The sequence below is a fragment of the Sciurus vulgaris genome (assembly GCF_902686455.1).
Source record: "Sciurus vulgaris genome assembly, chromosome: 4".
NCBI classification, from domain to species: domain Eukaryota; kingdom Metazoa; phylum Chordata; class Mammalia; order Rodentia; family Sciuridae; genus Sciurus; species Sciurus vulgaris.
In genome coordinates, this window is record NC_136464.1 from 50,886,947 (window position 1) to 50,902,809 (window position 15,863).

A 15,863-nucleotide genomic window follows, 5' to 3' on the forward strand; every position below is an offset into this window, starting at 1 on the left:
CTCCAGAGCAATCCCTGGGCGACCCTCGCTGGTGGTGGGGTTGGGCGGTGCCCATTTGACAGAGCCAGTTGACTCCAAGAGCAGTGGTGAGAGTGGGCTTTTTATTAAATATGAGCAGATGTGAAATGTAGAGGGTCTGACAATTAGAAATGGCAGGAGAAGGGCCCTGGAATCAAAGTGAGGTCAGATGGGCGGATCAGATTACTTCTCTTACATTCTTTAGTTGTTCTGAAAATCATTTTGAATTAGTGTCAGCGGAACCATGATGGGTTTTGCCCTTTGTCTTTTATGCTGAGGCTGTATTGTTTCCCCAAGACACTCATTAAGGGTCATTATGCTATTACGGAGCTTGCTTTGGTCGCAGTTTCCCAGTTGAGCCAGTGTGCTTTGGAGACGGCCTGATTCGTCTCCCTCTCTACAATTTTTTTTTTCTTATAAAGGGAAGGATTTCCGTTTTTCGAGGGATGCTAAGTTGAAACACGAAGTCCCATTATGTGTTTTCTGAAGTGGGAGGAGAAGTAGCAGGTTCCCAGAGGAGGGGTGAAGCATTAGAAGTGTTCACACGGTTTACCAAACCTGCCTTCTACCAGCAGGGCCTGCCGCCTCCTGCTCAGGCACCTTTCTTTGGAGGTGTGGCCCATTACCGAGGATCAGCCCTCCTTAAGTCCCCTGCTGGGAGACCGGTTGTCTCTTACTATTGAACTCATGAGAAGATGGAAGGTCAAAGGGGTTGACGTGAGGACCTTCAGAGAGAAAGTCCTAGTGTAGCAAAGGTTAAAAAAAAAAAAAAGAAAGGAAAGAAAAGAAAAAGAAAGTTCAAAAATGTATGACAAAAGTAAGACAGTGACAGAATAAGGATACAAGGCAAGACTCCTTTGTTTTTGGCAAGACTGAAACATCCAATCCTGGAGGCTAGAATCCGAACACATAGCATCATTTTCTGATCATCTTGATTCTGTTTCCACTTCAGATGATCTTGGGCAGAGTGCCAGCTCTGGTAAAAGACACCAGGATGGTGTGCACACCACCTTTTGCACAAGTAGCTGTCTTCTAGTGTGATTCAACATAAAAAATATACGTCCAGCAGTACATGCATACATACATAGAGATGAAGGTTCTAATCAGTTCCACTCCTTCCCAATATAATTTCGTGAAATGTTCCTTCTCTCTCTTTGGAACTTGTTTCTTGCTCTTTCAATCCAGTCTGATATCTGATTGCTAAGTGCAAATAGAAAGGGACAATTAAAATTATGACGCAGTGACAACTTAGAACCCTATTGATTCAGACCTGCTGAGACCTGCCTGATGTGATTCTGGTCACAGACTGTCAGATAACTCTGGTGGGATCAAATTAATCATGTGGTAGAAGAGAAACAGGTCTTTACACTTGCCCTTGGAACTAGTTTTAGCTAAAATATACGTGTGATCACTCATGCCAACCTTTCTGTAGCTTCAACCTGCGTGATTGCACACACTCTTTGCAAACTACTGTAGCTAATTTGAAAATTGTGCATGACTTTTATTTCAGGTATAAATATAACACATGGAGGCATTCAACTCTGATGGGTAAGCTGAGAGAAGAAGTCCAATAAGATTAGGTTGAAGGGAGACATACCAAAATCGGTTTAGAGTAATCTCGAGTCTTGTCAGATAATAAACAAAAATCAGCTTATCCTGAGTGGCCTTTGGTTTGTGTGGGCAGAGAATTAACATTGTCAATAGAACTACAGTCACTCCAGTGAACTAATGGCATTTTGAAGAACATAAAATCAGATACTAGGCAGAGGATAGAAATGGCTCTAGTAAAAGAAGTCCATCATAGGACATGCCTATGCTGCTAGTCTGTGGATGCCTATGGAGGGGACAGTTAATTTAATAAGCTGCTTTTAAAGACCAACAGCCCATAATTATCTTGTTCCTTTTATGTATAGTTTTGGGAGACTTTCCCCAATCCTCAGTTTTACTGAAGTTTAATTTTGGGCCCAGGAAACCTATGACTTCTTCTTACCACTGCCACCAGTGAGAGAGAAATGGGTAAAGGAAAGCCAAAGGACACTGAGCACATATTAGTTTGATTACAGTTTTCCATCAACATATAATGATGACACAAATTTAGGAGGTATAATGTGAGTTTTCCATACACACATATACATATGCACACATCCTGCAGTGATCAAATCAGGCTAATTAAGCATATGCATCACATCAAATGTTTATCATTTCTTTGTGGTAAAACACTCAAAATTCTCTCTGCCAGCTATTTTGAAATACACACTACATTATTGTCAACTATAGTCAACCAAGCATGTCACAGCAGAATTTGTTCTTCCTATCTAACTGAAACTGTACCCATTGTCCATCTCTTCCCATCCCTACTCCTAGATGTTTTTATTTTTTAAACCCCTGCATTGGGGCGTCCAGATTTAACCCATTTTCTCATGACAGCATGATCCTCCCTGGCCCCCTTTCTCTGTCAATATCCGTTACACACATTTACATCAATAACTAAAGGAACCTTTGGATTCGGCTCTGATGTGGTAGCCAACATGGCCCATGCATCCTGATTTGGCCATTTGCATTTCATCCCAGGAAGTGAAAATAGGCCAGCGATAAGATTTAGTCATGCCATGTGACTAAGACAATATCTTCAGCAGGAGACTTGGGGCACTTTTGTTGATCCCAGAAGCCAGTGCCTCTTACTTGATTTCTGATGGCCACACTGACCAGTAGGTAGACTGGAAACGGACCACCACATGGTCACTGATCAGCACTGTAAAAGATAAAAATTGTGCCAGAGCCAAATGGTCTTTGAGAAAAATTTCTTAAATTGATCTCTAAAAAATTCCAAACAAATCATCCAGAACAAAGAGCTATTTTTTTTGCAGTTCAGTGCTGGGTGAAGTAGTTGACTCACATTTGGGGACCTTGATTTACCTGCCCCTTCACCCGCAAAAAGGTATTGTTGACTCCCTTAAGATAAATATGCTATGGCAGTGCACTGCATATGGAAAGAGGAAGTGAACAGGAGGCAAAAGGCAGCCAAGTTTTCAAAAGAAATTCTTTGAAACAGCATTAAGAGACACAAAGTAGAAAGGTCAGAATGAGGGGAGACGAAAGGGTCCTTTGTGTGTACTCTGTCACTTAACCACCTTCCTTTCCAGGGACACGGCACTATAATAAATGACCCGGCTCTTTAAAGAGAAACTAGAAAAGACGTTGGCATGCCACATGTAAGCCAAGCAGAGGTCCTCATGCAAGGTGACATGGAAATTATGTTTGCCTTTTTATTTCAGGACAGTGGCCGGTTGTCAGAATACTCACCCTGACAGCTCCTACCACCAGGCAGTGGATTCTTCCTCTTACCTTCCTGGTGGAGGACAGATGTGGCCAGTTAGCGATGCATCTCGTCCTCTTCCACTATCTCCGGCGACAGATGCCAGGGCCATCCTGCTTTCCACTTGAGCTTTCTTGTCAGGGCTCTGCCTTGAGCCCAAAGCCTGACCTTTACTCTATGAAATAAAGTACTGATGAACAAGCAGAGGTTTGAATTAGAGCAGGCTTGGAGCAAATGTCAAGTCCATCTCTGCCTCCCTCCTCCACCTGCACCAGGAGCCTGGATTAGACCCAGTCTGGAGTTTGCAGCGCCTTAGGCTTTATGGGTCTGGGGAGACATAACTTATTAACAAAGAGTTATTAAATTTTTATCAATTTTACAACACAATGTAAATGCCTCCTATGAATCTACATTGTATTCATTATCATTTAAAACGTTAATTAAGTCAAAGTTGCATTTAATTTCTCTCTAAATGGGCCTCTGGGAAGAGCTTTTAGAAACATCTGTGGGAGTGTGCAGCTCATGGAGCTAGGGAATCCCCCAGCCTGCATTCAAGATTGCCCCCTGAGTTGATTGCTATCGCGTGTCTGCAGCTAATTTGTTGTGATGTGATTGGGCATTGTCTCAAATTAGTACCAGACCAATAATGGCGCAAAGCCACTGGAGAGAGGCTTGTGGGGTAGCAGCACAGGTTTCATTGCATCCTGCCTTCAAATCCCATCCAGACAGAGACCAGCAGTTGATGTATGGCACCTCTGGTCTCCATCATGCTTTGGGATTCTCCCTCTTCATATGGTACCCATCATGTCAGTTGGGTACTTCATCTGAGAGGGACCCTTGTCATATGGCCTAGTAAGTTTAGGACACTTGCCAGCATGCTCATGGAAAAGATCTTAGTATTAGGAATCTTTCTTTGATTCCCATTGAAGCCTAGAAGCCATAATCACGGGGCAGCTGGATGGAAAGCATTTTTGAGATGGAGTGGATGTTGGAATTATAAACAGATCATGCCCAGTGATGAGGAGGGACAAAGAGGGAGGCATACTAAGATTGACTGAGAAACTCCCCTTTTGGAGTCAAGGGTGATGTTTATGTCTTATCTGAGCAGAGGGCTACTACTCAAACAGATCTATAACTATTATCTTTGTTCTCCATCTCCAGGGAACTGAGCCTTGTTAGTATGGTAGTATCAGGAAACAGCCACTTGGTTAACTTGGAATCGTGTTAAGGTTAGACTTAGCATAGTTTCTACTCTACTCTACGCAGGACAGTCTGCCTGCACAGCTAGGATGTACATGCTTGTATTGTTAAAATTAACTCCTAGATACATTTGCTACATTGCAGGTACTACTCTGTGTCCCCGAGATACTAATTAAGTTAATCTTTGTTATGAGCTACAGTTATTTGCAATAGAGTCAACTGCGAACGGAGACATCTATAAAGTGCCCCGTTTATAGACCAGGCAACTAAGACACAGAAGTCGTGTCTTGCCAAGGTTGTTGCATAGCAAGTTCTGTGGTGGAGCTGGAATTTGAACATAAGCCATGTGGCTACACCTTCTGTGGGGTAGGTCAAGGCACGTAGTTACTTACGTCGTTGAATAAGATCATTAGGTCTGTTGGTTTCCAAAGAAAGAGGAAAAGATGAAGATTCCCATAATGAACACTGGAGGCCATCTGGGAGGTGCTGGAGTGAGTGCTCTGCAAAGCAGCTGGCCACCCAGCGGCTGGAGTTGAGATCTGATGAGGAGAGTGTAGGTAGAGGAGTCCCCCAAGGGTCCAGTGGGGCCCTGACTTGGCAGAACCCCAAACAAAGGTTTTGGTCCTAGTCCGTAATATAATGGAAAGCATTTAAGATGTTTGATCAGGAAAATCAACCAAGAGAAACTGTTTTCATGATACTGTGTTGGCAGCCAGAAAAGAAGGAACCAGCAAGGAGGAGGCATTTGGGAGACCCACTCTGGGGGAGGAGATGAGGAATTGAGTGAGGCTGGACAGAAGGTGGCGGAACTGGGCTGCTCCGAGGATTCATGGGAAGGAAGGCTCTCGCCGGCTCTGGGATCCCTGCAGCTGAAGTGCATTATCCAAATGCCAAGTCCAAGAAGTTACAGTCTTTTTAAAAGAAAGTCTAATTAATACCTCCGAAACAGTTGAATTCCATTAGTTGAATTTCATGAGCCTAATTTTCCCCAGCTGACCAGTAGCCATTGTGATTCTTACTGGAACTCAATGGCATTTTCTTCTTTGCTTATCTCTGGGCCAGGGCTGGAGACCTACCAGGCTACACGTCTTGCTACTGGTTTTGAGGTTCTACTCTGCAATTTTTTTTCCTTCCCAGTAGTTCTTCTTCCTTCCTCACTATCCTTCCAAGTTGAGTAAACCTCACATCTTGAGTGTGTCAAAGGTGACAGGTGGGCAGCTTCATGTTCCCTATGTGACAGCACCAGCCCCGGCTGAGCGGCAGATAAAAGCCAGTGAGGCCACGTGTCCAGCTGGGACAGGTGACAGCCCTGAGAGTCCTGGCTCCAGCTGTGTGTGGTAGCTTCAGTTATAACTCCTGGGATTATTTTTTAAATCCCTGTGTATGGTAATGAGACTTTTCTCCTCCCATTTTTCTCAAGGAGACAGACTGTCTCCTTATATCTATGGAGGGAAAAAATAATAAGTACTTCACATCTCATTCTCTGAAAATCCACCGTAGTTTTCAACCACTTACCCTATTCCACTGGAAATACAAAACACATTTCCTGTGAAGTACTGCCACACAAAATCCTAGGGAGCCATGTGGCAATTCTAAGTGCCATGGAACAGTTTTCTTTTCCATTCTGTTTCTCTGTGCATAAGACCTTTGTCTGTGTTCATTGTGTCTCTATGTTGGCACTCATGATTGTTGCATTTGTGCACATCATCAACCCCAAAGGGTCATTAAAACAGCATAGAAAAATATTTTGAGTCCTAGGTTTCTTCACCCTGGTAGACTGTGCATGCTGAGAATGCTGACTTCTAGAAGTGGAACATGGCCAAATGCACCTTGCCAACTATCTGTGTTATTCCCTTCTCTCTGGGGCTTTCTCCGAAACCAACATGCTTTATTATTTAGACAATCAGAACATCTTCCATCTTCACTTTTGCCTAAAGAGTTCTGCTTCCACAGCTGAACTTTGCCTGCAGGCAAGTTCAGTGGGTGGAGCCAAGTCCAGCATCCTTAGACAGACTCACGCCAGACATTAGAAATCTCACAGGAATTGAAAAGATCTCTTTCAAATAGCCAGATAGTGCACGGTTCAGAGGGAGATTGCTAGACAGGCCCATAGATTCTTATTCCAAGGAAAAGTTCTTCTGATGTCCAGCTCAGATGGTCTAACAAAAATGGTTTTTCTTCTGTGACTATCTCATTTGGTCATCCTCGGAGGAGCTGTCCTTTCACGTTCAAGAGAAAAACTCTCCTTGACTCTTCTAACAAACCCCAAAGCCTCCATTCCGTTCCCTTCAGCATGGCATGGTGAGTACCATTAAACATTCCTGGGGCTTCAGAGAAAACCTTATGCAGACTCAGAAGTGGAGTTTAGAGGCAGATCTACATCAGGTTTGGTCGACTGCACACAGACTTTTAAATGAAGTGAGAAGACTCCAACTTCAGAGCTAGAACTGTAGCAGATATGTCCATAGTGCAGCTGGGCATCTGTGGACCGCACAGCACATGGGCATCTCCTGGGAGTGGATCTGACTGCTTGCTACACAGGTCTTCGTCTTGGCCAATGTCAGCTTTCTGGGCTGGAACCTTTCGATCACCCTCAGTCAAGAATGGACCTAAGGGCTGCGTCCTTCCCTGCAAGGTCACTGGCATCCTTGACTGGACTTCATGTCTCTGCAAGAATATGTGAGTAGGAAATGGCCTGAAGGATTCCAGGTCTGCAAATATTTGATGAGTAAAAGAATGAATTAATGAAGGGATTCCCAACCATTAAAGAACTACTAGGTGGTAGGATAGAAGCAAGATGCCCCCAGCTCCATGAAGTTCCCTAAAGCTTTCTAAGCAGCCTGCCATAGAATCTATGTATGTAAACAGAAAGAACAGATTTGCATAAGAAGATTAAGAGAGGGAAATGTATTAAGTCAAAACAAGAATGTAACTGGAGGCATTTGAAAATTAGCCACTGGTAGGTACGGTCAGTATCCTTTGTGAAGGATAAATACTGGGAAAGAAGATCTAGAAGCAACTCGTAAGAAAGAGTCACACAGGCAAAGATCCACCACTTTCTCCAATCAGGAGAGGCTACACAGGTCTTCATCTTGGCCAATGTCAGCTTTCTGGGCTGGAGCCTGTTAGATCACCCTCAGTCAAGAATGGACCTAAGGGCTGCCTTCCTTAGGGATTCTGCCACGTGTAGAACTTTTATTCTAGAAAATGGGGGACCTGTGACATTTGCATTTAGTTTTATTAATTTCAGAAAACCTGGTCATTTTTCTGCAAGTCAGGGTGGCACAGAAATAATGCATCAAATCTGGTCAATATAAGGAAAGGGGCCTGTGTGCCCAAGAAGAAGCACCTAAGGTCATGACTATCATGACCATTGACTCCAGAACAGCATATTGAATCCAATAGCAGCACACAGGTGACATTTCTTTCCACCCTGGGAAGCCTGAATTTCCCATAACTATTTTCTAAAAGTGTCATTATTCTGTTTATTCTGCTCAAGACAAGGAAGAGGCCATGAACTGTCTTGACTGCTTTCAGAGCTCTCTCAGGCTGCACCAAGCACCCTCTTACCTTCAAATGGCTCTGAATGGCTCTCTGCATTTTGTCAAGGTCGAGCTAGCCATTTCTCCAGTGCAGCTGAGTACAATTCCAGATATGGCCTGTAACACATCCAGCGGAGAGAACACATCCAACAGGGATGCTTCAAAGCCAAAGCCCCAAACAGGTGTTACTGCAAAAGGAATGTCAGTGACCTGCAGAGAAGAGCCAGGAGGTGAAAACAAAAGTATGAAAGATGCTAGGAATACCGACAGGAGTGAAGGAGCTCAGGTCACTGGGGTCTGCAGGTCCTTGGATATGAATGTGAAATTTGCAAGGAGTTTATCACTGGAAGCCTGCTCCATCATGAGTTTCTGCTATTAAGATGAAGATGGGACTCAGACATTTCCTGTCTTGTCTTCTGTCAATATTAGAGGATTCCCAAGCATTCTCCTAACTGTGCAGTGAGCTAAGTGATCTCATTGGCAATTAAAGCCCAAGGCTCAAGGAGACTCAGAACAGGGAAAAAGAGACAAGGGGTGAGATTTATCTGTTTTCTGGGGACTTTGGAAGTAAGTCCTGGTGTGGTCATGTGTTGCTATGTTCATTAAGTGGATGTTCAGTGGGTCCTGTTGGCTGTAGTCAGAGTCATGTCACAGGTGTGCATGAGACTACCCTTCTCAAAGCCCCCCCATCATCTCATTTTATCTGGGAACGTAGGCGTCACCTCAGAGCTACTCTATTCCTTAGTGGCCCCATCCGTAAAATGAAGATAATAATAGGACCTATCTCAGAGTGGTCCCAAGGATAAAGTTTTTTTACAAGATTGCCTGGCGCATGTTGAAAGTCGATTCATTATTGTTACTATTATCATTCCTCCATTAATATGTGAAATAATAGAGATAACGGAGGAGTAGATTGCCAGAGGAGAATATTGCAATCTCACACGGTATTGATGGGACGTTTAGTGAACAATCACTTTAACCACAGCTAATGTTTTGTTTAGTTTTATTTTCCAATGATGGAGGCTTGTCCAGACAACTTCATAAAACAACACATCCATTATAGCTAGAGAAGCTCACAGAGATAAGGGCAAGATTCGAACAGCTTAGTTTATCAGACTATAAAATTAAAATTTGAGTCCGTTTCCTTACTTTCTAGATCAGGGAATCATACTCTAACAGAAATAAGTCCACAAAAATGCCAGGAGGGGCTAATATCTCCCTGGGGCATTGGTTTCCATCTTGACTACTCAGGAAGCATTGCAAAATTTGTGTGAAAAATAAGGAAATTGAAAGATGGTATCTCTAAGGCCCCTTTAAATTCTGAGACTCTGACTCTCCTCATTTTTCTGATTGAAACAGAACCTAAAAGTCCCCCCCCCCTTTTTTTTTTTTTTCCAATTCTTGCTGGTGTAAATCCTTCCAAAATGCTGAAGTCTACTTACCAATATTCTAGTAAGCTTTGTGAGAAAAAAATAAATTATTCTTTGAGTAGAGAAATCTTGTAGTATGTCAGTATTATTCTTCTGGTTATGAATTCTCAGCTTCTAGGCCTAGAGCTGGAGATAGAAAGCCCAGAAGGTTCTTATGGTTTGTCCTTTAGAATCATCTTTACCTCTTTTAAGGTGTCTCTCTTTATTTTCTTCAAGGTGGTGACAGAAAATTGCCCCCCCCCCATCCTGTGATTATCTGAGTCCTGGTGACTTAAGTTACCAATAGTCAGAACATTGCAAGCTATTGAAGGCTTCAAAGACCAAGTTCATTTGTAGTCCTTCTACAAATGGCCCCCATCCCTCACATATGAATGGTGGCTGCTAACTACTCCTCAAAGAACCTCCCTAGTCATATTTGGCCTTGTTTTATTATTGTCAGGCCTTTTGGAACACAACTTGGTGAAGTGTAGGAAAAAAAAATAACCAGGAACACACATCTCCCAGATTGTATAATACATATTTGATGGATAAAAAAAAAAATGTTTCTTATTATCTCTGATCTCGCGGTGCTTGCTAAAGTCTTTTTAGGCCCTAGGATCTTTAGAAAATGGTGACTTTGGGTCTCCTCCTTCCTTGTCCTCCTGAAACCCTGCCTTTATGACCTGCCCGTCTTTAAAGTGGACCTGGAGATCGTCAGCAAATTCAGTGTGTTCTTGGACCATCGATGGAAGGCTGGAGAACAAATGGAGAAAACAGATTGGGAAGCATTTCTTTCATTTCAAATTCTATCCGTATTTATTTCCTCCATGAGAATCTTCTCTGAACTCATTTTTTGAGGTCCGGGTGGTGTTGCACTGTCACCCTTCCTGCATTTCTTTATGAGTATCCGGGCTCTGTTTCTCGTTGATGTCCTCATTAGTGAGGTTAGCACTAGGATCGGGCCAGGGTGGGGGCCAGGTCCTCACCCTTCTTTGCCACTGCCCCTTGCTTTGAAACTGCATTTCAAATATTCTCTTAGCGTCGTCAGGGACACTTATCAATCTCAGGGACCCAGTTTTTCTTTCCTGATCAATCACTGTTAACCCTCCAATTCATCTTCCTGGCCACCAGTCCACTACCAAGTTTGTTATTTGAAAGCACACATCTAATCAAGTTGCCATTCCAGGAAAATTTTCAGTGGCTCCCTGGACAAACAGTACCCTCTAATGACAGCACAGTCTCGAACATTCAGTTATTAACATGGCATTCAAAAGCCCCTTGCAATTTGGCTTCAACCAATTTATGTAGTTGCATTCTCCATATAGGAATCTTTCAGCCAAGTATTTTCCCAAAATTTCTCATTCTTGTTCCTTAACATGTTATTCATGTTGCTTGACATTCGTGTTACTTAACACAAAAAAGTTACCCTCTGCCTGATTCTGACCCTCACCTCTTCCAGCTGATTGAAACTTACCCAACCCTTTAAAGCAGGGGCCAGCATATTGCAGCCCATGAACCAGATCTGGCCTGTTCTAGTAAGCAAAGCTTTATTATAACAGTCAGACCCCATTCATTTGCTTCTTGTCCTGGGCTGCTTTGAAACTATGGCAAAGTTGAGTAGGTGCAACAGAGAGAGCACAGCCCACTGCAACCAAAAAACTTTGTCATTTGAACTTCTAGGGAAAAATCCTTGCTTGGAAGGTACAAGTCAGAATTGATGAGTCTCTCTTCCATAAGCCTGGGTATAACACTTCACATGAGCTCCATGTAGAGCAGTCTTCATGTGGGTCTTTTTAAGAAGTAAACAATAAGAAGCAAGAAGTCTCATTGCTCTTTGATTCCTTAGTATATTGCAGGCAGTGGCCCCTAAGGACACAGTGGGAATTCAATAGACACTTCCTGAATGACATGTGAACTTGGTCAGAAATATGTTGTCAACAGGGCATGTCTCAAGATAAGAGAGAATCTCAAGGTCAAAGATCTTCTTTCTTGTTCCCTTATACCATCTTGTTCAAAACATTGCTTTCTGAACGGCCGATTCATTTGACTCTTCAACAAAGAGTTGAATTAGATTGATTTAGAATTGGTCCCTCCTTTATTTATTTATTTACTTATTTATTTAGTTTTGAGATTGCTCTAGTTATTTGATCTGTGTTTTGGTTCTATACAAGTTTCAAGAGTTTTTTTTTTTTTTTTTTTTTCTATTGCTGTGAAAGATACCATTAGAATTTGGTAGAGACTGAATTAAATCTATAGATTTCTGTGTGTAGTACAGGCACACGATTTTTTTTATTATTTAAAAAATATTTTAAACTTGTTCTAATTAATTGTACATGACAGTAGAATGCATTTATACATTTTGATGAATCTCACATAAATGGAGTATAATTTCTCATTTTTCTGATTGTACATACTGCAGGATCACATCAGTCATGCAGTCATATATGTACATGAAGTAATAGTCTGTTTCACTCTGCTATCCTTCTAACCCCCATACCGTCCCCTCCCTTCACTTCCCTCTACCTAATATAAAGTAACACTATTCTTTCCTAGTCTCCCTGCTTATTGTGAATTAGCATCCACATACCAGAGAAAACATTTGGCCTTTGCTTTTTTCGCTTAGCATGATATTCTCCAACTCCATCCATTTACCAGCAAATGCCAGGATTTCATTCTTCTTTAAAGCTGAGTAATATTCCATCAGATATATAGATATAGATATATATATATATATATATTTTCTTCTGCATCCATCCATCTGTTGAAGGGCACCTAGGCTGGTTCTACAGTTTAGCTATTGTCTTCCACTGCTTCTGCTGACAGGATCATGATGTTTGGACTCCTGCATGGTGGTCTTTGGGCCTTGGAGTGTTGGTGGGTAGATATGTGCATTGGGAAGGCAAGGTAAACCCATTATTCTGCTGCTCCGTGAGGCTTCACTCTGCCCTCTGGATCCAGAAGTCTCTTTCCATCCACCTGTGATTCCTCAGGCATTTGAACTTATCCTGATTTCTCTGATAGCAAGGCTTGCCCCTCTAATCACAGGCGTGAGCCAGCTGCCTAGACTTTACCTTGCTGGCCTAGTACACTGGCTAGCAGAGTAAATCCCCAGCTTAAATCTTGACAGCCCTGACCCTCACCAGTTTCCCCCATGCCCTCCTCATCTGCCTGAATCTTTTCCTGGCCACTTCTCTCCTCAGCTGTGGTAGCCAGTGGAGTGGGGAAAGGAGATGCCCGGTGTCCACACCTTGACCCTCCTAGTCAAGTTGCCTGTGTTGATAGCAGAGACACTCTGGGCTGAAAGGAAGATTCTGACATTTGACTCTTTTCACTCAGGTGCCTTAACCAGCTCAGTTGTGTGCAGAAAGGGCATGTAAAAGGATTCCACCGTTTCTATTGGAAACAACGCAAGTGCGTCTGTATGTCTTAAGGGATCCTCTTTTGCCACTGCATGAGTTATTTCTGTTGTTGCTAGAGATTAAATCTCAATAACTTTTTGAAATTAGAGTGGGCTTCCCATCAGCTGAATGGAGCATGGCACTCACCTCCTTTCCAGAACAACTGAAGAAAGACTCTACCTTCCTCCTCAGCCCTGGAATGTTATCAGCATGGTAGTTTTGCTTGAGATCAAATCAGAGCAGCATAGGAACTGTCATTTTTCATTTCCTGGGGCCCTGTGATCCCATTTGGGGTTTATTTGTTCCAAGTGAAAAATGCAATCCTTAGCGCATTCATCTATCCTTTAGAGTACTTTTTTATTTATTTTTTTCTTTTCCTGTTAAAGATCAAATCAGAGTTTTAAGTAGTGTGGTCATTAGTTATCACCATCAGATTTCACAGCCTATACTTTATTTCTGTTCTTACAAAATCACCAACCTTCTCTGTTGCATACCAATCAGTTGCAATGAAGCTACACTATGCCTTTCGTGGGTACTTGGGTGTTAATTTATTTCACAGTTTCCTTTGCAGATATAATCAGAGACACTATCACATTCCTGTTTCTTCTTTTTATTGTTCCTGTGCTATCGCGTTTGTGTGATCTTTCTCTGAAAAATGACAGGTACTGTTTCTCTGCTCAGTGTATCAGTGACTTATATTCTCCACAGTTTCCCTGTTGCCATTTAAAATATATAACATTTTATAGATGTAATCTGAGTTATTTATAACTCTGGCTTTGTTATATGAGAAAATTTCCTAAATGACATTGTGGTTTAGGTACTCTTTCTAAAGAAAGGGGGAAAAATATTCTTTGCAAAATATTTTCCTCTCATTTATAAATGAGGAAAAATCTCTCAGTAAGATTATCATTCCTTTTTTCATGATTTCTTAGTACATCGAATTGCACAAACATTACTTTCATGTAAGTGATCAAGTTGTGGTGTTTAATAACACGTTGTTAGAACAAAAGGAGCTATCCTTTTTGATTTATTTGGATATTTACTGGGTGACTTACAGTGCTTTACATATTAGAATTGGTTTGTCAACAATTAACATTCTAGGTTTTTATATAACCCATACTTCAGGTAATAGAGGATTATTAAACTGCAACCAGTGTGTTAGAAATCTGCCGGCTGGTAATAAAATTCTTATGTATAACAGCAGCTGAGAAATACTGCTGTATATTTATGCATAGATTGCAAGATAGATGGTCCCAAACCGCAGAGTGGTTTGGGATGCAGGCCCACCAGCAGGTGGCAGTGCTTCTCTATAAATGAAACTCTCCCTGGTTGGAGTCCTGGTCCAGTTCTCTACCCTCCCCATTTTCTGCTTTTCCTCTTTCTGATGATTCTCTCCTTTATTTTTCTGAAATGAATATCTAAAACTTCATTCTAAAGATCCATACCTCCATTAAGACAACCACTCTCAATTTCAACATTTCTTTTAAATCCAACTTGCTTAGTAGATTGCTCACTTGGAGCAAATCCTAATTTAATAAATATTACTGTGTTTTAAAAAGGAAAAAGGTAATGGGGGGTGGAGGAGATAAGGGAAGAATGGAGAAAGGATGGATTGTATAGAGGAAAATGAGGGGTGGGGAGTCGGTGAGGGGAGGAAATATAATAGAATGAGATGAACATCATTCCCCTATGTACATGTTTGATTACACAAACTGTGTGACTCTACTTTGTGTACAACCAGAGAAACAAAAGTTGTACCCCATTTGTGTACAATGAATCAAAATAAAAAAAGAAATTAAAAAATAAAAAGGAAAAAGGTAACTATACAATACCAGATTCTCACCACTAAGTTTGGCTCACCTCCACTATCTGATTATTGTCATTTGCAAATCCCTAGTTTAATCTATTTATATATACAAATTAATTCCCTGGGCATCCGTTCATACAAGGATAAGGAGGGGCTTTTGTAGAACGATGACTGATGTACTAGAATAATGTCCTATATAAAATAATTTTGCATAATGCCCTTTTATCAATCATTACTAGACTCTGAAGTTAACCAAAGACTGTTGCTTTTCTCTCTGGGGCTAGCATTAAATTCTGACCAACAGGACAAGAGTTTTTCTGTTCTGTTGTTTTTAAATAATGTATTCTCAAAAAACAGATCAGCTCAACATGGGCATCATCAATTAGCCAAAGAAAAGACATCCAAGAAACAACTTTTTGATTCTTTCGTCCACACATAACCTATTTTTCAACTTAAAAAAAAAAAAAAAACACATCTACATCCTTTTACCAACATAGAAAAAATATCCTCTATTCCATTTGTACAGGACGTTTGGGTGTAAACACTGAATTGTATTGGAGACAGTGGATTTATTAAGGTATAGATGGGAAGAATTAAAATACAACCCTGGATGACTCATTTGTTTATTTTCTTCACTATTAAATTTTACCTAGCAGGCCATAAAGAACTTTGACTGCATATATTTTATACTTCTTGTAATTTAATTATTTGAAACCATTAGTTTTGAGAATCCAATAGGAATTTTCTACAACTTTTCTTAGGTTTACTGGGGAAGTGGTGCCAGTCAGAGATCTGGATAATGTCAAGTGCATTCTTATCTAATTCACCTATGTGGTTTTGATAGAGAACCTCCTGAAGTGTTATTGATCAGACAAAACCAAGCCTCAGAGGATCAGGGAAACCATGTCTTCTCAGTGATCCACTTTCAAGTCCTGGTTTTGCTGCCAGATGTTTTTTGAAAATTTGAATGGCAGTCAGTTTCCATGTTAACAAAAAGAAAAGTCAAACCCTGGTGACTTTCTCCAGTGCTCTGTACTGCAGAACAGGTATTCCCTGGTAGTTGAATAGAGGAGATGACCATCCTGGTGTCAGGCTTAGGTGGACTAACTTTTCTACAAGGAGTCAGCCTCCTGGATTTCACAGGACATCTTTACAAGGCATTAGATAACTATA

At 41.5% G+C, this 15,863-nt stretch overlaps 1 protein-coding gene across 14 annotated transcripts in view; it reads left to right on the forward strand.

Annotated features, from left to right (window-relative positions):
- KCNMA1 (potassium calcium-activated channel subfamily M alpha 1) overlaps window positions 1-15,863 on the forward strand; it is a 710,543-nt gene that overhangs the window by 597,131 nt on the left and 97,549 nt on the right. Inside the window, exon 19 of one of the 14 annotated variants that reach the window (XM_079138792.1) lies at window positions 13,443-14,560. The exons of the other annotated variants lie outside the window; for them this stretch is intronic. Coding sequence (XP_078994918.1) covers window positions 13,443-13,651 — 209 coding nt within the window. The 3' untranslated portion in view covers window positions 13,652-14,560. Of the gene's footprint in view, window positions 1-13,442; window positions 14,561-15,863 lie in introns of those variants that run through there. 14 annotated transcript variants of the gene reach the window in all.